This window comes from Myotis daubentonii, chromosome 13, assembly GCF_963259705.1.
Source record: "Myotis daubentonii chromosome 13, mMyoDau2.1, whole genome shotgun sequence".
In the NCBI taxonomy this organism is placed as follows: Eukaryota; Metazoa; Chordata; class Mammalia; order Chiroptera; family Vespertilionidae; genus Myotis; species Myotis daubentonii.
In genome coordinates this window covers 24,114,193-24,135,010 of record NC_081852.1, presented here as the reverse complement: position 1 = coordinate 24,135,010, position 20,818 = coordinate 24,114,193, and the positions used below count along the sequence as shown (strand labels likewise).

The 20,818-nt window shown below is 33.6% G+C and overlaps 1 protein-coding gene across 9 annotated transcripts in view; it reads right to left on the bottom strand.

The window, feature by feature from the left end:
* Positions 1–255: 255 nt before the first annotated feature.
* HERC4 (HECT and RLD domain containing E3 ubiquitin protein ligase 4) overlaps positions 256–20,818 on the bottom strand; it is a 110,230-nt gene continuing 89,667 nt past the window's right edge. For 5 of the 9 annotated variants that reach the window (XM_059662561.1, XM_059662563.1, XM_059662565.1 and 2 more), the window contains 10 exons: positions 20,464–20,487; positions 18,105–18,203; positions 16,359–16,526; positions 15,988–16,131; positions 14,147–14,313; positions 13,456–13,522; positions 11,193–11,275; positions 6,995–7,178; positions 1,553–1,655; positions 256–910 (listed from right to left, as the gene is read on the bottom strand). In XM_059662561.1, the coding sequence (XP_059518544.1) occupies positions 702–910; positions 1,553–1,655; positions 6,995–7,178; positions 11,193–11,275; positions 13,456–13,522; positions 14,147–14,313; positions 15,988–16,131; positions 16,359–16,526; positions 18,105–18,203; positions 20,464–20,487 (1,248 nt within the window). In that variant the 3' untranslated portion in view covers positions 256–701. Of the gene's footprint in view, positions 911–1,552; positions 1,656–6,994; positions 7,179–11,192; positions 11,276–13,455; positions 13,523–14,146; positions 14,314–15,987; positions 16,132–16,358; positions 16,527–18,104; positions 18,204–20,463; positions 20,488–20,818 lie in introns of those variants that run through there. The other 4 variants (XM_059662564.1, XM_059662567.1, XM_059662566.1 and 1 more) reach the window with 2 other exon arrangements.

The window sequence follows — 20,818 nt, the reverse complement described above, 5'->3', positions numbered from 1 at the left end:
AATCCCATTTATCAGTGGCATCTCAAGATTCACAAAAGGAAAGAACTATAAGTTATTTAGATAATTCCTACCCATAATTTAAGTTTGCACAAGGACGTATTCTAGCAAAAAAAACAAAAACAGAAACAAAAACCACAAAAAAACGTGTTTTCACCATGCTAATTTTTGCTTTTTAAGTTCTCAGAATAAGATTTAAATTTTAATTTTTAATCTTTAAAAGTCATCTCAGTTCAATTATAACCATAGAAACTGTACTGGTATCAGAACATAACTATTTTATTACAAAACTTAACATTATTTACAAAATGAAAAAATAATCAAATGACTATTGCAGGCCAAAGTTAAAGGTTTTTTACCCAGTGATTCAAGAAAATTCAAGCAACATTTCCATGCACTCACACATCAGATCATTTGTGAAATATGCAAACAAACTCTTAAAATTCATGTTAGTAAAACTACAATGTATTCACAATACTTGTATGTTTATTGGAAGATGGCCAAAAAAATCCATAGTTCTGTACATTAAGTTCAGTATTAACAGTTTGTACTTTTCCTTTAATATTTTTTGGCTTTCATAAATAATAGCATTGAACATTTTGCAAGATTATAGTAACTCCCTCTGTCACCTTGCTGAATTCATCATAAGAAAAACACAATTAGTTTAATGCTTTTGCAGTAAACAGAATAGTTATAATGACAAGTTATATTAAACTGAAACCTTCATTGTGATCAATAGCTTGGATCAGTTTAGAGCGTAGAGTTTCTTTTTCTGTATATTTTGGAAGATCTAGAAGATTAAAGCAGGTATGGGAAACTGGGAGATACTCCTCACCACCTCCTGTTGACTGGATGACTAGTTTTAGACTCTTCATACCAAGAATAGGAATCCGATCACTACCTGTCAAAAATACTGCCAAGAAAAAAAAATCATTCAGCCAACCACTTTTATCAAAACCAATATAGGTTACCAAGTTATTTTCTATAGGCACTATAGCAAACCTTTATATTAACATTTGCTCAAATATGGAAGTCCATCGCCAGAATATGTGTGAGCATGATATTTCAGACATAAGATAATTACACATCAATATAATTATAATATATTTTCTTTGAAAGTATAATCTTAATTATTAGCACACAGGAGAAGCTTAATAAATGTTTGATGAACAAATGACTATTGTCCCTGACAAAAACATTAGGGAGCTCTTCTTTTGGTAATAGCCATTTAAGACTAGTTTCTACAGAAATTCCCAACGTTTTGGGGCAGAAGCAAAAAGAAAATTCAGACTCAACAAAGAAGAGACCTTTTTCTAAAATAAATTACAACCCTAGTTTACTATAATCAGTATTATAGTTGTTTTCATTTGAAAGAACCAATTCCATTTTGGAGACAAATTGAATTTAACTTTCAAATAAGAAAACATATGTAATAAATAGGACCTTGGAACAATACTATAAAAAAAATAATAAAAGTGAAGCAATCTCCTATTAAATAAGTTTAATAATTAGATTACATTCTCATAAAAATATAGAACAAGTTAGAAATACTTACACAGAAATAGTTTTTTCTTTTCCAATGGCAATTCATGAAATACTTCCCAAAATATTTTTATTGTAGGATGTTCTGCCCAATACTCCCCTTTGTATTCTGTATTCTAGAAAACAAACAAAAAACCCCCTATTAATATGGAGGGATATTGGTTTTTTCTTGAATCTGAAAAATTGGCTTCACTTCCTTAGCACAGAAAGGTTGTTCAGGAGTTTGAAACTCATGTGTTTCAGCTGATTACCTTTATTTCCTGGGCACTTTTGTAATTTGGAACTATTAATTCCAGGGGAAAGAAAAGAAAACGTGTATGAATCGACAGAAATGTTGATTCTACCACTTCAGAGAGCATGATAGGATTGTAATACCTCCAAAAGTAAGTATCTAAAGGATAAACTAGAATTGCTAAAATGTTAACGGATTATTAAAGTTCAACATGGAATTAATTACCTGCGATAAATATAAAATTTCTGTATTAATGAACAGAAGTTAATTTTCTATCTTTCCTGAAAAAAAAAAAAAAGGCACTAAAAACAAAACACTAATAACTTTCTGTGTAGTCAGTTTCCAAGATGACCTCTCCCTGATCTCTGCCAATAGGCTTGACCCCTGTAATCATTAGGATATTGCAGATATGAGGCTGGATTATGAAAAATTCTGACTCCAGCCTTGCCTTTTTGATCACCCACCAACTGGGAGAGCCAGTTGCCATTTCATAAGGACAATCAAATAGCCCTATGGAGAGGTTCCTGGTAAGACACTGGGCTTTTGGCCAACAGCCACATCAGTGAGCTATCTTGAAAGGGAAACTCTATCCAGCGGTTCTCAACCTGTGGGTCGCGAACAATGAAAATACATCCTGCATATCAGATATTTACATTACGATTCATAACAGTAGCAAAAATTACAGTTATGAAGTAGCAACAAAAAGAATTTTATGGTTGGGGGTCACCACAACATAAAGAACTGTATTAAAGGGTCGCAGCATTAGGAAGGTTGAGAACCACTCCTTAAGCCTTCAGATGGCTAAAGCACCAGTCAATTCAGATGGCTAAAGCAGTTACTATATTAACCTATTTGAATACAACTCCCGAGAGACCTCTGAGCTAAAACCATCCAAGTAAGCTATCCCTAAACTCCTGAACCACAGAAACTGTATGAGACAATAAATATTCATTCTGATTTTTAAGCCACTAAGTTTTGGGGAAATTTGCAGTAATTCCACCTTAAAAAATGTTAGCACTAAGAAAAAAAAGAGTGATAAGAGAGAATTAAATCTTCACTGTGAAGTGTGTTTTTTTAAATCCAGCCATAGCTGCTTTAACTTTTAGTTCTTAGCAAGAACCTTTCAGCATCAGGGCCTTTGGACACACTGTTCCCTCAGCCTAGACCACTTATATACACCCTTCTTTTTTCTTTAATTCATCAAGGCTAATTTCTATTTATCCTTTGGGACTCATATTAAATGTCACCCAATTCATTCAATATTTAATGAGTTTTAGTCAAAGTTTGGGGCACTGAGGAAAGTGCAGTGAACCAAGTCCTTACCTTTTGAAAATTACTACTATTAAGAGGCTTTTCCAGATTTGTGTAGCCTCAGTTAGGCTCCTTATATACCACCCCACTAAATTCTCTTCCTTTGCATCCATCACAGTTCAATTAATGTCTAGGGCCCTTATTAGAAGGCAAAGACCATAAAATACTGCTGTCTCCTTAATCTCTTGTGAAGTATGAGGCATCCAGCAATGGCCCAATAAATATTTACTAATAGACTTCTTGAATTTTGGTCTCTTTTTGTAGCCAATCATAGTTCAATGACTGTATTCTTAAAATCTACAAAATATTTGCTAGTAATTTGCAGAAATTTAATTTGGAGAAAATAGCTTGAATTCCAGCAGTTACTATAGTAATCCATTTGATTTAAATTCTGTGAGCTTGTTAGTGGGGAATAAAAGGAAGATGGCTCAAGTTATTCCTTTTTTCTGAAACCTCTAGGTGGTTCTGGGGAAATGCGTAGAGCCCTGATGAAGAAAGAGCATTTAAAGTCACAAATCATGCCGAAACCGGTTTGGCTCAGTGGATAGAGCGTCGGCCTGCGGACTGAAAGGTCCCAGGTTCGATTCCGGTCAAGGGCATGTTACCTGGGTTGTGGGCACATCCCCAGTAGGAGATGTGCAGGAGGCAGCTGATCCGATGTTTCTCTCTCATCGATGTTTCTAACGCTCTATCTCTCTCCCTTCCTCTCTGTAAAAAATCAATAAAATATATTAAAAAAAATAAAGTCACAAATCATAATCACTAAAATTATAATAAGTCAGATACACAATGGAAAAAACCAAAGTATATACTAAGTATAAGCACACTAAAATATACTAAAAAATTACTGTCTTAATGAATGCTCTGTCAATTATATCTTCAGGCAAGGTTTTAAGTAGTTACCGAGTGCTAGGCTTTGGAAATACACAGGGAACAAAGACAAAAACCCTGCCTTTATGCTGTTTACATTGTAGTGAGGGAAAAGAGAGACAGTAAAGACAATTAAGTAAAATTTGAAAATTAAAAATAAAGTAGAGAGGGGGTTGGAGGATTAGTGAAAAAGGTGAAGGGATTGAGAAGTACAAATTAATGGTCACAAAATGTTCATGGGAAGGGGGAAGCACAGCATGGGAAAATAGCCAATAACATTGCAATAATGTACGGTGCAGGTGGATACTGCAAATATTGAAAGGGACCATTTTGTTTAACCACTATGCTGTACCCGAAACTAATACAAAATAATACTGACTGTCAATTGTAATTGGGGGGGGGGGGGGGAGAGCAGGAGGCCAAGCCGAAATAGCTCAGTTGGGAGAGCGTTAGACTGAAAAAAAGCAGGGAGACAGAATGTATGTGTGCATGCCCTATTTTAGGTTGTTATCCAGTGAAGGTCTCTAAGGTATAAAGACATAAAGTGAGAGCCAGACCATTTGGACTTAACACGATGAAGAGAGTCCCAGGCACATAGAATATCAAATAGAAAGGCTCCAAGACTGGTGTGTTCCTGAGGGCTCTAAGTTCAGCAGAGGCCAATAAGGGTAAAGCAAGGTAAATGAAAGGAAGAATGAGGGGAGATGAGGCAAGAACAAACTGTATGATCTAAAGCAGGGGTGGGTAAACTTTTTGACTCGAGGGCCACAATGGGTTCTTAAACTGGACCCAAGGGCGGGAACAAAAGCATGGATGGAGTGTTTGTGTGAACTAATATAAATTCAAAGTAAACATCATTACATAAAAGGGTACGGTCTTTTTTTTTTTTTTTTTTAATTTTATTCATTTCAAACGGGCCAAATTCGGCCTGCGGGCCATAGTTTGCCCACGGCTGATCTAAAGTGTGGTGAGAAGCTATTATATTGTTTTCATTTTAGAGTGATTGCAGGTGGGGTCCATGTTCACTGGGGTCTCCTTACAGTATATGTTTCTTCTTTTCAGCAGATCAATTACCCTCCAAAAGAAACCTTCAATCTCCTTTCTGGGGGATTTAGGCCTGGGTACCACCTGCTGAATGCCATCCTTAGTTCTATCTAATCCCTCAGATTCTCAAGCTTCTCTTAGGAGCTGTATTTTGTTGGGTAGAAGAGGGGACGTGAAAGGTCTAATAATTCCTTAAATTAGCTTAAAGTAATTCTATTGCTTTTAGCCCAACCCCACATCCCTGCCATTAGAATAACACGAGATAACAATTCCTGAGCCTTTCAGAGATTCTAGGCCCACTTTATGTCTTTATACCTTCTTAGAGACCTTCACTGGATAACAACCTAAAATAGGGTATGCACACGTACATTCTGTCTCCCTAGAATCTAGGGTGTGAAATGAGTTGCCTCTTGATAAACCCTGTTCCTCCAGAGCAGCGATTCTCAACCTGTGGGTCGTGACCCCTTTGGGGGAGAGGGGGGCGGAGGTCGAACGACCCTTTCACAGGGGTCGCCTAAATACATCCTGCATATCAGATATTTACATTATGATTCATAACAGTAGCAAATTACAGTTATGAAGTAGCAACGAAAATAATTTTATGGTTGGGGGTCACCACAACATGAGGAACTATATTAAAGGGTCGTGGCATTAGGAAGGTTGAGAACCACTGCTCCCGAGGCTTAAAATTCAATTTTCTTTGCTTTGAGTCACTCATAAATGCAACTACCTATTTTCCATCTTCTAAAACTTTTTCTCTTGTTCACCGTTTTGTTGTTTTGTTTTTGGTCTGTGTATTTCTATTTCTCTTCCTTTATTGTCATTCTAGTGAGATTTTGGGAGAGGGCAAAGACAGACATGTTTATACCATTATGTTTAACCAGAAGTCCTAAATTATGTTTTTAATGAAAAAATTTTATTTTCTAAATTATTACCCCGTAAGATTTGATTTTTTCTGGTGCATACATAGTTTTATGACTTTTAAACACATATATACATTATTCATGTAACCATTAGGATTTTGAAGAGTTCCATCATCCCAAAGAACTCTTTTGTGCTACCTCTCAGCAGTTACACACTCCTTCCACCCCTAGCCTCTGTTCACCATAGCTTTGAATTTTCAAGTGTCATATAAATGGAATCAAATGGCATGTAATCCTTTGAGACTGGCTGCTTTCACTCAATGTAAGGATCTGAGAGTCATCCCAGGTGTTGCATGCATCAATAGATCATTCTTTTTTATTTCTGAAGAGTATTCTACTGTATTGATGTACCAGTTGGTTTATCCATTCAGCCACTGAAGAACATCTGGGTTGTTTCCCGTTTTTGTTTGAAGATTTTTAAAAACATGTTAAAAATATTGTGGTAAAATACACAAAACATAAAGCTTATTATCTTCACCCTTTACAGTTCAGTGGTATTAAGTACATTCATACCCTTGCACAACCACCAACACCATCCATCTCCAAACCTCTTTTCATCTTGCAAAACTGAAACCGTGTATCCATTAATCAATAACGCCAGCCTTATTCCCCCCATTGTTTATAAATTATTGTGTAAACATAACATAACCCTAGGAATGGAACTGCTTGGTCATGTAGCTAGTGTATATTTTAACTTTATAAGGAAATGCCAAACTTTTTCCAAAGTGGCTATTTCATTTGCACTCCCACCAGCAATGTATTTGAGTTTCCAATGCTCTGTATCCTTGTTGTCTTAGTATTGTATTTTTTTAATGTTAGCTATCTAAATGGTTTTAGCTCTATCCAGTCTATCAAATGACATTTTTCTATATGAACACTACCAATACCACAAACATAAAAATGCTATCTAATTCATACACAATTAAAACATATTCATTGTACAGTAAGTGTTTTCCTATAAAAGTGACAGTAACAGTGCAAAACGAAAAGCAAAGAGAGGACAAGATTTCCATCAATAAAGCCATGTTCCTTTTGTCTTTCCATTCAACAATATCATAGATGTGTTTTCCCCTACCTTTTCTAGTTCCTTCCAATCATAATTTGTATTTCCAATAACCATTGCTTGTAGTTCATTAGGCTGGAAGAGTTGAAGGACTTTTCCTCCACACACTTTATGAAAGCCCGCATGAAAAGCATCAAATAAGGAAGCCACCGATTTATTGAATATGTAATCCACATAAGCATCAACAAACTCCTGCCTAGAAAAAAAATCACACATGCAAATATAAAAATCTTTTTTAAATGGAGTATATTGTAGGCTTATTAAAACTTTGAGTGCCTCCTATACTTTTGCTATTTATCTGTAACTAGAGGCCCGATGCACAAAGATTCGTGCAAGAATGGGACTTCCTTCCCCTGGCTGCTGGCACCGCCTTTGCTCTGGCCCAGAGCCGCCTTTCCACACCGTCTAGAGGCCTGGAGTGGCTGGAGAGGTGTCCTGCCCCGCCCCCAGCTGCTCTGTGCCTATGTATGCAAATTAACCCCTTTGTTGAGTTAATTTGCATACTCACTCCCGATTGGCTGCTGGGCATCATGAAGGTATGGTCAATTTGCATCTTTCTCTTTTATTAGTGTAGATACTGAGTAGGGTTCAAAGGGAATAAAGTCTTTATGTAGAAGTTTATAATTCTTTCGATACAAACATACGGTATATCTAGGAGTCATGTAGACTTATCTATCATTCACAGCCATTCTTGGGCTATTTCTATATGAAACCTGTCATTTCCTAGTAGGAAGAATGATGATGCAAATGGCTATCAAAATACATTTTAAAATGGTAATGAATTATTTATAATATACATGCATCATTCCACAGGTATTCCTAAAAGGAGTGATTTGTTAAATATATTAGGTGATTTAAAAAAGCAAGCTTTAGGATTCAGGTTATTTGATAAGATTGTTGTTTTTCCTTGGATTACAAAAAATCTGAAACAAAACTTATTTTAAAAGCTAAATTCCAAGAGGGGTAATTAAGCAATCTTTTAGGATAATCATTTAAGAAATGCCAAGTGTAGTTTCTTTTCAAAGGTACATATGTGTATACATACACACATACACACACACAACCCTGATGCTTTTTTGGCTGTTATGATACAAAAGTAAACTGTAAAGAAAAAAGGAAGCCTCTTTACCCAGTAATTATAATTACAATTTTATTTTATTTGTTCTGTAAGCCACAAACACTTTATGCAGCTACTATCTGGTCAAATAAATAACAAGAATGGGTACTAAAGGATTTCAATATTTTATACTCTTTTCTTCCAAATTAGAAAGGATGATTCTACAAATGGAAATACTGGTAAATTCAGTCATCTACAGATAATTTTCTTAGAAAATTATAATTCCAAACCGAATTTACAAAGAGAAAAAAAGGTTAAATGAGACTATTGTAAAGTATAACATATAACATAGGTTCTAATAAGAAGAAACATAATTTTGTAATGCATAATTTTATCATTTACCTAATTAGAAAGCAAATTTATCTATACTAGTTAAGTCTCTTAAAAGTCCCTTAAGCAAAAAAGGCTAGATTGCTTTATGCACTAACAACATTTTTGTCTCTAACAGTTTCATTATGTAAGTAGGGCTGGTAGTACAAGGGTCAACATTTTTTAAATTATTTCTAAAGTCAATAATCTATGTGAAATAATATTTTTTAGAAACTTAAAGAATTAGTTCAACAATAGAAACTTTAAAAGCATTAAAAAATCTAAGTTTTTCAAAAGCAAGATTTAAAAAAAAAAAAGAATAGCATAGAAAGACCTGTTTTTTCACAATATATTAGAAACAGCTTCATTGTTATCAAAGACATACACAAAGTTAAAAAGTGTCAAACACTAATAATTCTAACAGCCAACATTTACTGAGCACATACATGTGCTAGGTACCATTTTAATAAGCCTGTTGAAATTATTGCCTCATTTAATCCTCAAAATAACTCCATGCAGTAGATACAATTTACCATCCCATTTTACAGAAAAGGAGACTGAGGCACAGAGACATCAAGTAGTTTACTTAAATTTACACAGCTTTAAGGAGCAGAATCAGTATTATAATCATTGGAATGAAGTCCCTGGCAACAGCCATTAAGCTAGTTTATCTAAAGAATTGGAATAAGAGAATAAGGCAGTTCTCTGTCTTACACCTTTCCACCAGAAATTCCTGCCATTCAAAGGCAACTATTCGTTATTGCCTTGCTATTCCTCCTGGTATTTATCTTCATCCTTCAACAACATAGTTCTATTGTTATTTCTTGACTTTTAATTTTAAATATTATCTAAAGAACTGAATATCTATTGTGAAAGGTAAAGACTCACCTTTTATATAATTGTCCTACTCTCACTTTGCCTCCCAGGATATTCCCATTATAACAATTTTGGGTTTAATTTTCAGTGTTAACATTTTTATGATTTAAATATTATTCATAATTAAGCTACAGAATATCTATGGTTACTTTTCTTTTCTTAAAAAGAACTTTTGTTTCGCTTAGTTTGCTACTTCATCCCCAACTTCAACAGAATTGTCAACCTCCTTTTTATTTCATTCAAATATATTAGGTAGCATCAGTTGCACTTTTCTCCTGAAGCCCTCCATCCTCTTGATCTAACCCAGATCGGGTACTCCTTCTGCACAAGGAATCCTCTTTGCCTCTCTCCTATATTGGATTCTATTTTGGGGGATCCTATGTCTTCCTCTTTCTTGGTTTAACGCTTGTTTTGGTAGAACACATCCTTCAGTAACTTCCTGAGAAAAAGGCAGTGGAAGGAAATGCTCTGAGACTCTGCATGTATGAAAATGTTTTTATACACCCACACATGCTTGATAGTTTCAATATAGAATTCTAAGTTAAAAATAATTTTCTTCCACAATTTTGATCTTCTAGCTTCAGTATCATTCATTAGAAGTAGATTATTCTGACCCTAATAAGTTTGGCTCAGGGGATACAGCTTTGGCCTGTGGACAGAAGGGTCCCCGGTTAAAGGCATGTACCTCTCAACTGCAAGCTTGATCCCTGGCCCTGGTTGGGGGGCCTGCGGGAGGCAACAAATCAATGTGTCTCTTTCACATGAATGTTTCTCTCTCTGTCTCTCTCTCTCCCTTCTACTCTAAAAATCAATGGAAAAATATCCTAGGGTGAGAATTAACAAAAAAACAACAAAAAAAGTAGTAGATTCTTCTGACTCTTTAATTCTTTGTATATGGTCTGCTTCCCCCCCGCCCCCCCCCCGAAGGGTTTTAGGGCCCCTTTTATTCCAGAATTTTGAAATTTCTTGTATTTTGTCCTGGTATGTGTCTTTTTTTTCATTTCCACGCTTTCAATCTTACTAGGCACTACAGTTCTGGGAAGTTTTTTAGTACCATTTCTTTGACAAATTTCATTCTTTCTATTTCTTTTAATTTTTAATAGTATCCTTATGGATGCTACCCTTATAATTTTGAGGATCCTGACTTCACTTTCTTCATCCGACACTGTTTCTGTTTCCTTAGAATTACTTTCGATCTTTCCTTAAATGTCTACTGACTTTTGGCTATCCATTCATGCTTAAAAGCTAGGAAGTTTTACCGGAGAAGAATCCTCCAATATAGTGTCAAATAGGAAGGAGCTGTAAACTTCCAAACTCCCTGTTTTCAGTTTAGCCACTTGTCCCTGGCTGTATCTAACAGTTCTCAAACCCATAGTACCTTTATTTTAATCTCTCCAGAAGGTAAACTTCCAATCTTCTGCTAAGTCTGGAGAGGGGAAGTTTCCAGGCTACTGGTGTGATAAGGGAAATGGGTTTCTAACTGCTGCTTTAACAGCCAATCTATCTGTTTCCAGCATTCCCCTAAACCTCATGCACTTTCTAACATTTTTTATTCTCAATTCCAGAGCCTTTATTCTACAATATGAACTGGCTACCTTCTTGGCTCCACCCAGTCTATCTTATGTTATAGCTTTCTCTAGTTGGCTAGTTATCACTGTTTTCTAGCTTCAAAAAATGTGTGCTGTTTTCTGTTATTTCTTCTCTTTGTTGTTGTTTATGATCTTTTTAACCCTTTATTAATATCATGAAGGGATTTCAGGAGCAAAAGGGAAGTTACTTACTGACCATTAAAAAAGTTAAGTTTTATCTGGGTAAAAACTTAAGGTTGCGTGACATGTTTCTAAATACAGAAAAAAAAAAGTCTACTAAATCTTATTTCTACCACTGATGCTGCTATAATTCACTTACCGATTTTGTTTGTTAACAGCTGTGTCTGCACCATTTAGAACCAGCTCTTTCACTTCTGTTGCACCAAAGTTTTCAACTGTGATCTATTTAAATTTTTAAAAAAAGTCAATGTCAGACCCAAAATTTATTAAATTATTTTAATAACCTATTATTATATTCTACCTTTCTCTCATTAAAAATAAGAATTAATAAATTTGAGGTAAAATTCTGCTACCATAAGCTTATTTGAATTCTGCATAAAGCCACAACTATAAATTTTCATCTTGTCTAGTAGTCTGAAATCCTACCTTGACTAATTATAAATTACCAAGTGTTTGGTTAGTTAATAAGAAACTAAGTATTTATAGTGCATAAAATTTTAGAATGGTCATTACAAGTTACAGTAAAATATTAGAAAGGATGTTTTCCTTGGACAGGAAATAGAATTCAAGTGTCAAAATGCATTCAGTGTAGACCAGCTATGCATTCTTTCCACCTCACATCTGCCTCATTGCTTTCCTGATCATAGGTGGGTCTTCCAGTTATGTCATTAGCTTGAAACTTTTTATTTCTCTTACTAGTCTGCTAACTTTCCTAGAAATGTTACCATTCCCACCATTGCATCTTTTCTCTTTGATATTCCCTCTTTTTGGAATATTATCCTCTTCTATTAAAACATTTTTTTTCTTTTAGTAACTGCTATCTATAAACACTATAGTGGGAGTGACATGATCAGATAAAAGATAAATAAATTCCTGCTCTGGAGTTTACTACCTAGTAAAGGAGGAGAAATATGACATGTAAACAACGCATTATAATAAAATAAATGCTATAACAGAGACATGAACAAAATGCTATCAGTTGACAGAGGAAAGAACTTACTTCTATTTGGAGAAGTATGAAAGACCTTGAGGAAGAAATGTCATTTAAAAGCACTTAGAAGAATGAGTAGGGCTCTGAAAAACTGGGAGGGGGTTCGATATCTGACTGAGCACACAGATTGAATAAAAGGACAGAAATGAAAGTAGATATCAAGTTCTGAAAAATGTATGGCACTTAAAAAACAAGATGGAAGGGTGTGTGAAAGAAAACTGCAGCATGACAGACCCTGGGTGGAAGAATACAATGAGAGTTAGAAATCCAGATCACAAATGTCTTTGAAGCCCGCTCTAAAGCTCTTAGTCTGTAAGCAACTAAGAGCCATTAAAAATCTCTAGGAAAGAAATGGTAGAGGGAATGTTTGAATTACCATAGTTCTTGAATATACTAAGCATTCATAAACTTAGTGACTAATAAATTAGAAATCAAATTACGTGGAAGCCAATGTTTAAGTCAATTGAGATGACCAATAAAGACTCGAAGACAACTGATAGAGGGCACAATTTTTAGGGCAAATTTTGTGAGCAGAATATATTTTACCAGCTTTGACCATAAGATCACAATGAGGACTGTTTGGAAGGAAAACAAATATACAAATAAGGTTTTTAAAAAGAAAGAAAACTAAAGGTTTTACCCTTTTCCAAAAGTCTAATTTATAATATTCAAATCATTCCCTTCTGAAGTGTCTCATCATCTTTAGTGATTTTCTCTTCCTTAATTATCAACTAGTCTACTTTTGCCAGATCCTCATTTGTCAATGGTTCTGCACGTTACTGGATGTTACTCAACATCTCTTTCTCTAAATTAACACAATTATGCCTCTTTCACATGATTTGCAGTTTCATTTTCCAAATAACATTCCAATGTATTTGTATTTCTATTATGTATGTCAACCAACAGTAAGACAAAATGCGCAAGGATGAATGCTAGTGTGAAGGAATGTCTTGGGTGGAAATTAACCTTTTAAGTGGTAAGTTCAATGATGAATATCTCATGTTACAATAATTTTTGCTTCTCTAAACACTTGTAATTGCAGACTCAAAAATGAGCATTTGAATAAAGAGGACCCCTTGTATTTGTAAAGATCTTCAGCATAATGATAAAGCATGTAGCCTTTGAAATCATAGAGCTGGATATAAATACTATCTCTAACATGTAATGAGACTATTTTTCAGTTTTCTTCATCTGTAAAATAAGGATAATACCACCAATCTAATAGGATTGTTACAAGGATTAAATGAAATAATGCATGTTCTAGGACTAGCATATAGTTAATGCTCAATAAATGTTAGCTAAAGGGTTCTTTAAGAATTTCATCAATCAAAATAAAGAAACACCATAAGGCACAGCTGTCAAATAAAAGGGATGATGAATAATCAGCCTACCCTGTATTTTTCCATCTTACCGTAAAATTAAGACAAAATGTTTCCTCGACATCATCTTCTGGATAATCCAGTAATTGTTGCATGCTTCTGCAAAACAAAAAATGTTCCTTTTAGGTAAAACATTACTACATATTTTGACAATTTTGCTTATGAGTAAATATATAATTCTCATTCATTTTTGATAAAATCTTTTTAGTAATTTGTACTTTTATATTGGCGTCAGAATGGTGGATGTACAATAGCAAAAATAAACATTGTTGAAGAAAAAATAATTACTTTTTAATTTTTATCTCTTCCTTGGAATACAAAGGTACTCACCTATTTTCAATACGTGTCCTTATTTATATACAATTTTCATTCCATTTTATGTAATAAATAAAAAGAAACTTTATAAATTCTAGCTAGGCATGAAGGTGATCAGATGTAAAAGCCCAAGTAAATCATTTAACTATTCTAATGTAACACCTTCCTAAATTTATTATTTGATATTCACAAAGTATTGTTAAGCCAGTAAAAATTTAGCAAATGGCTTTATACATGTTAAGTCTTTCAGGAGAAAATTTTGGATCAAAGTAACAGCTTTTATTAAAGCAGCTTTTGTTTATTTTGAAAATTTAACAAGAATAACAAAACACAATCATTCCTAAAAGGAAAGTTTTTTATACATTCCCTATTTCCTAAGCCCCACCCCTGCCACTTTTTACAACTAACCTCCCAACATCAGGCATTAGTTCTTTCAAATCATCCAGGGATGGCTTCTTTTTCAGCAATTTCTTATATAAAGCCAAAGGAAAATGTAGGTCCACAATAGTAAAATTATAAATAGCTAATCCACAGATAACACCAATCAAATGGAACAAATCACTGTCTTCAAATGTCTAAAAATAAGGAAAAAAGTAAAGACTTGTTCTCTAAGTTAAAAGAGTAATAAATATATTCTGATTACAAAAACAAATACTTAATAGAAAATTTGAAAGCTATAGAAAAAAGTAATGAGTAACAATAAAAAAGTTCATTCTCATTCCTATCTCCCTGGGATAAATAAATGACTGTTTGCATTCTTTTGCACATTTCCATTCAATATATTCTCTAAGACAAAATTAAAATCTAGCTGCAATCAGATTACACATATAACCTCTCAACTGGTATTTCCCACCAGAAATATAAACATTTTCATATTAAATTTTAAATTAATGAAGACGAACATTTTTTGAATTTAAAAAATTATACACATTCACAATATGGAAAATAAAAAATACATAAAAACTACTCAGAAGCTATTTAAAAATACTTATGTATTTTCATCTACTGTAAGTTCAGAAAAATATTCAGAAAAACATTTAAGTTTTGCTCATTTTCTAATTGCAACACAAGTATTTAATTATGTCATCAAATATTCTTCAGAACACGATTTTTAATGGCAGCACAGTACATGATATAAAAGTACCATGCTTTGCTAAATTAGCTATTTTACTGTAATTGGACATTTATATTATTAAAGCACTGAAAACAATGCTTATTCTACCTCTCTCCCAATCTTTAGAGAAGTAATATATGGTCACAGAAACGTCTGTGAGCATGAGAGTTAAGAGAAGAGAGTTTTAAAAGGTAGATCTGGGGCTCCAGATATGGTTCATTCGCCATCTAGCTTCAGGAGTTTCAAAGACAAAAATAGTATTTATCTCACATGGTGGTTGTGAGGGTTAAGTGGGCTATGTATATAAAATACTTTTAGCGCAGTTCCTGAAGCACACAGTAAAGGCTCAGTAAATGTTAGTTATTCTAACTAGCTAGTAATATTAAAAATATGACAGGCATCTTTTTTGCATATATTTTGGTCCATAGTTTGGAATATTTCTTTAGGAGGAATTCTGCTTTGTAAGAAAAAATTACAAAGTGATAGGTAGTTAAGCTTACTGCCAAAATGTTTGTCTCCACATCTGTTCCAGTTTGTACTGCCATTTATAGTCCAGGAAACTGCCTATCTTCCTACATTTTCATCTATATACACACAAACACACATTTCTGTCTGAGTTAAAAATGACTTGTTTTAGTATATATTTTTTAATATTAATGATACTGAAAATTAGGGACCTTGCTAGAAAGCAGCCATGATAATAGATAAATGAATGAGCATGACTTTATTTACAAAAACATGTGCTGGGAGGAACTTAGCTCAGAGACTATAGTTTGCTGAGTAGTTTACCTCTCCCTAAATGATAAAGGTAGAGAAATCAATGATTCCTAATGATAAATTAATTTTTTCCAGATGAAAAGTTAATCTGGTAATAATTATTAAATCCTCAAATATAAATCAGAAGAAAGAATAGTCAATTATCATTTTCAGACTGACTATTAATTTATTTTGCTAATTTAAAATGTGTGGTAAGCGTTAATGTGTGTTGACTTTTCAAATGGCAATAAAGTCGATTTCTGGGTCCAATGTTAAGAATCCAGTAATAACTCTTATTACTACTAAGTTAATTTGATACATATAGGTATATATACATAAGTATAAACACAGAAGTAACTTAGATGGGTGAGCCTTTTACCTTATCAGAAAACCAAATGAGTCTGGAATCTTCATAATACCTAAACATGCCATATTTAGGATCCAATAATTCCCTCATGATGAGCAAGAAAAATTCTTTGCGTACCCCTCCTGCATCAACAGCATCTTCTCCAACAAATATAACCTAAGATAACATAATGCAAATAACTGAATGTAAAGAAATGAAAGTATATTCTGGAGACCTTATAACATGTTATTGATTACAAAAAAACGCTCAGCAATTAATAGTTGAAAAATTTTTTAAGTATGTAATTTTATTGTTTCAAAGACATACTAAAAACAAATAGGAAAACGTTAAACACATTTTTTTAATATAAGTCCCAGTTATTACAATGAAAAAAGTCAAATTACCTTGAGCGGCTTTTTGTAGTCTATATTTTTTGTTTTCCTAAGGACTTCCATTGCATCTCCTACGATATTTTCTCTACGTACTACTAAAATTAAGCAGGGATTCACAGACTCAATCACTGGGAGAAAAAGAGAGGAGACATTCTGTCTGTGGGCCTGGTCAATAGCCATCTAGAAAACAAAAGATGAAAAGTTTAATAGCAATGCTACAAAGAAGCTACTGTGACTAAATAAAGCAACCTCTACCTATTAATTAGATATCCTATAATCCCTATAACACTTCCTATACTACTGAATTCATATAGCACCCAACACACTATCTAGTATAGTATGAGCTTATTAAAATGTGATTTGAGCATAAAGAGTATCCTTTTTAAATTTTTATATTAACTAATGATACTATTAAGTAAGCATAGAACTGTAATATGATAAATCTGAACACTATTATTTCTCAAAAGAGAACTGGAATGTAGAGTGAGGTAAAAAACAATAACAAACCTCTAAAGAGAGTAAGAAACAGCCTGGCTAAGGAAGTATTATAGAAATTCATCTAGCAGAGTGATCACCCTATGAGCTCACAAAACAAGCATTTGGCTTTATCATTTAAACACTTTGTTCTTTTCTTATGGTTTTCCAGGTTCTTGGCCTGAGGGCAGGATGGAGGGGCATCAATGTGGGGTTGGGGCATGATATCTATGATACTTTCAATAAAGATAAATTTTTTAAAATGGAATATCCTATACTAAATGCACCATGTGACTTATTGACTTAACAGCTGCCAAACAAACAAAAAACTGGTTTATGAGCTGTTAGTATAGAATCCTACAAAATACTTCTTTTTTTCTATTGATGAAAAAGGAAATAAGCACATCTCTAAAATTCCCCCTAGTATCTATTATTTAAATATCCAGAGGGATTTAGAACATTAAATGCATTAATTTTAAAGGAATGAAAATAGCAATCAACATTGGGATAAGGGGTTAATTTTTTAAAACATTTTTAGAATATTAAATGCCCAAGGTTTCTTCTCATTCTTTTCTTAGTCCTCAGTCTCTACAGTTAACTATTCTATACCAGAGAGAAAACTCAAAACCTTTATTAACAGGTTCAAATGATAAAGCAAACCTACCGTAGCCCTTCAAAGTCATATGTAAGCTAGTTTTAAAAAATCCTCATTATAAATAAAAGAATGCTTAACATAAAACACAGGGAGTTGGGGGAGAAAGGAGAGGGAGGAGACAACCAAATTTAGAAAAGAATTTTTTAAAATAAAACTTTCTTCAAGGAGATTTCTCCTCCTCCTAACAAGTGATCAAATGCATCCTACTTTAACATCATTTCACCTTTACTCACCTCTATCTTTTACCAAGTATGTAAATAGGATACACATAATGAAGCAAGACTTGAAGCAAATTAGTTTATTAAGTAAACTAGTAAAATTATTTATAAAGATTGCATATTTCTGTAATGAAAGAGGATTATACCATTTTTTAGATATATAATGATAAAGACTAAATTATTCTATTTTCATTTAAATACATATAAGTAGCCCTCATAAGAACATACATGTCACATGCAACAGTGCTCTTTATCGGTACAAAAGGCACTCTGCAAAAGACGGAACACACAAGCACAAAATATCCACAAAGATGATTATAAGCAAGTTTCAAATATTTACTTTTTTAAAACTTCATAAAAATCCAAAAACCACTCTGAAATCAGATTAGTACATATTATAAAATATTTTACCTGCATCTGTAAAACTGCATCTGTTTGTAGCAGAGTAGTTTTTGCTTGGGCATCAAATACAAATGGATATGTGCAGATTGTAACAGGGATATCTGCCAACTGGAAAAAAAATTAACTTATTAGGACAAATTAGTTTGTGATTATATTTCTTGTAGGTACCGTCACTTCTAATAAAATTGATCACATTCTTTGTTTATTCATTGTGTGTTGTTTAGGAATCATAAATAAAACATGTTGCTTATTTCCCAATACAGACATAATACCTCGGAAATACTGCAGGTTCAGTTCCAGACCACTGAAATAAAGTGAGTATCATGAAAAGGCAAGTCAATCTTTTTGCTGGTGTTGCTTTCAATTTGTAAAAAAAACCCCACAACATCTGTGAAGCACAATAAAGTGCAATAAAACGAGGTATGCCTGTATAGAATTTTTACTGATAAACCCAATTCCCAATGTTAGGAGAGATTATTTTTGAGAGTCCACAAAACCATAAATTGCAAGTACCTTTTGCTTAACATATTAACTCCAAGTTTCAGTGAAATAGATTGCAAATTTATTCTAAATTAGAAACCCGTAAGTTAAATACAGCACTTAGTTCACAAAAGCTAGGGCTACTCTAGCAACTGAGGCCAACCATAAAACAATCTTCTTGTTTACTCATTGAAAAGATTATTTCCTGCACGCCATTAGGGTGCCACCATTAATGAGCCTAACAATCTGTTCTTTCGTTTAACATACAAAATAAACGCTGGTATTATTATGCTCTGCCAATCTTTAAAATTGGGAGGACTGATCTAGTCACAGATTATTGAAGTTGGAGGAGGATGTATTCCTGCTATCTACCGGACAAAGCAATGTTTTTGTGCCAGCCCTCACACAGAGCCCCTGCTATAAGGCTTCTAATGAAAACTTAATACACCATGAAACGGCCCAATTCTTTTTAAGTGCTTAGAAAGTTCTTTATGTTAGTCTGAATCTGCACTTCTACATATCACTGTGCATCACTTTATTTTGTATTTCAGTCTTCATTTTGACTCTGCAGGGAAGTACATGTGGTTTAAATATTTCAAATCCTCATCCTCTCCTCCATGTCTTTTTCCCCCCCACACTAAATACTCCCAGATTTTTCAGCCATTTTGAAAGTCTTCTCCATAACTGCCTTCTTTTAAATTTAAATTTGTCTAATGCTCTCTTAACTACGGCCTCGAAAACCAAAATAATCCAGTAGTACCCAATCAGTATAGAATATCAACCCTTTGTACTCAACATGTAAGACAAAACCTGAATTATATTAACTTTACAGTAAATTACTCTTCACTATTTTTGTTGTTGTTAATGCTCACATGAGGCTATTTTTCCCATTGATTTTTAAGAGTAGGAAGGAGGTAGGGAGAGAGAGAAACATTGTGAGAGAGAGACACTGATCAGTTGCCTCCGACACAAGGATTGAACTTGCAACCCAGGTAAGTGCCCTTGACCAAGAATCAAACACAAGACCCTTCCAGTGCATTGGCCAACGCTCTACCACTGAGCCACGCTGGTCAGGGCTTCACTGTTTTTCATATGACAATTTTCACCTCTTTCCTGTATTTGTGTCACTATTACTGGTGGAAAGTAATTTTACTACTTTGAAACTCCAGAGGACTGAGATGATTTCTAAAGTCTTCTCCCTTTGGTTCCACAACTTTAATTTGATAATTTTATGTGCTACTTCTATTTAAGAATGAGGAAGGAAACGATGTTAGGCATAACTTAAAACTAACTCTAAATGCTTCATTGGTTCAAGTGGAAAAAACACAAAGCAAAGCAAAACAAAACAAAACCTAGCCTATAACAGAAGTATAAAGGAAGTTCTGTAACATTTCCAAGTGTTAAAAAGGTAGGTCTAGAATTGCTGATTATGTAAAAAAAGGTGAGGAAGATGATCATGCTGAAAGATTATTTAATTTTATGACCATTTCTAGCATCAATTATTAGTTTAAAAATTGAAGATCACTTTACATCTCTAATATAAAATATTTTCTACTTATTGTGTAGGCATATGTCAAATTTCAGGTTTGTTTTTTACATTCTGAGGACATATTAAATTTTATGCTAGAAGGCAACAAAAATAGGAACTAATCTTAAGCAAATATTGTTTAAAGGAATCATACAGGTGTAAGGTTAAATTGAAAATAGGGTTTAATTTTCTTCATAAAATTCCTCTGAAATTCTATACAGGATAATTTCTAAATTCATTTTTATAAGTATGCATATATATTTTAAAGTCACACACACGAGAAACTTTTGGCTCTCCTACCACTTAAGACAAAGCAGAGTCTATTTTACTCTGGACATGAGACTATTACACCAAACTTACCTCAGTTAATCCATGGTTGACATCCTAAGACAGCCATGCAGAATGTAACAATGAGGAAAGAGCAATGTTAGTGTCCAAATTTAACTATTTCTATTCAAAGTAGCATTTCATATATTTTGCTACAGAAGAATATTGAATTAATGTAGACCAAAATACATCTACAACAAAACTTACCCTTTCCACATGTACCTTATATATTATAAATGTAACACTTGTTTCAGGTACCTTGTGATCATATTATTATTGAGGCTTGAATATAATAAAATTTGGTTTCAGCAACTAAGCACTCTACTTGCAGAATTTAGGTAGAGCGGGGAAACTAATCCTAGCCTAACTTGGTCTTAAAGAAATAATT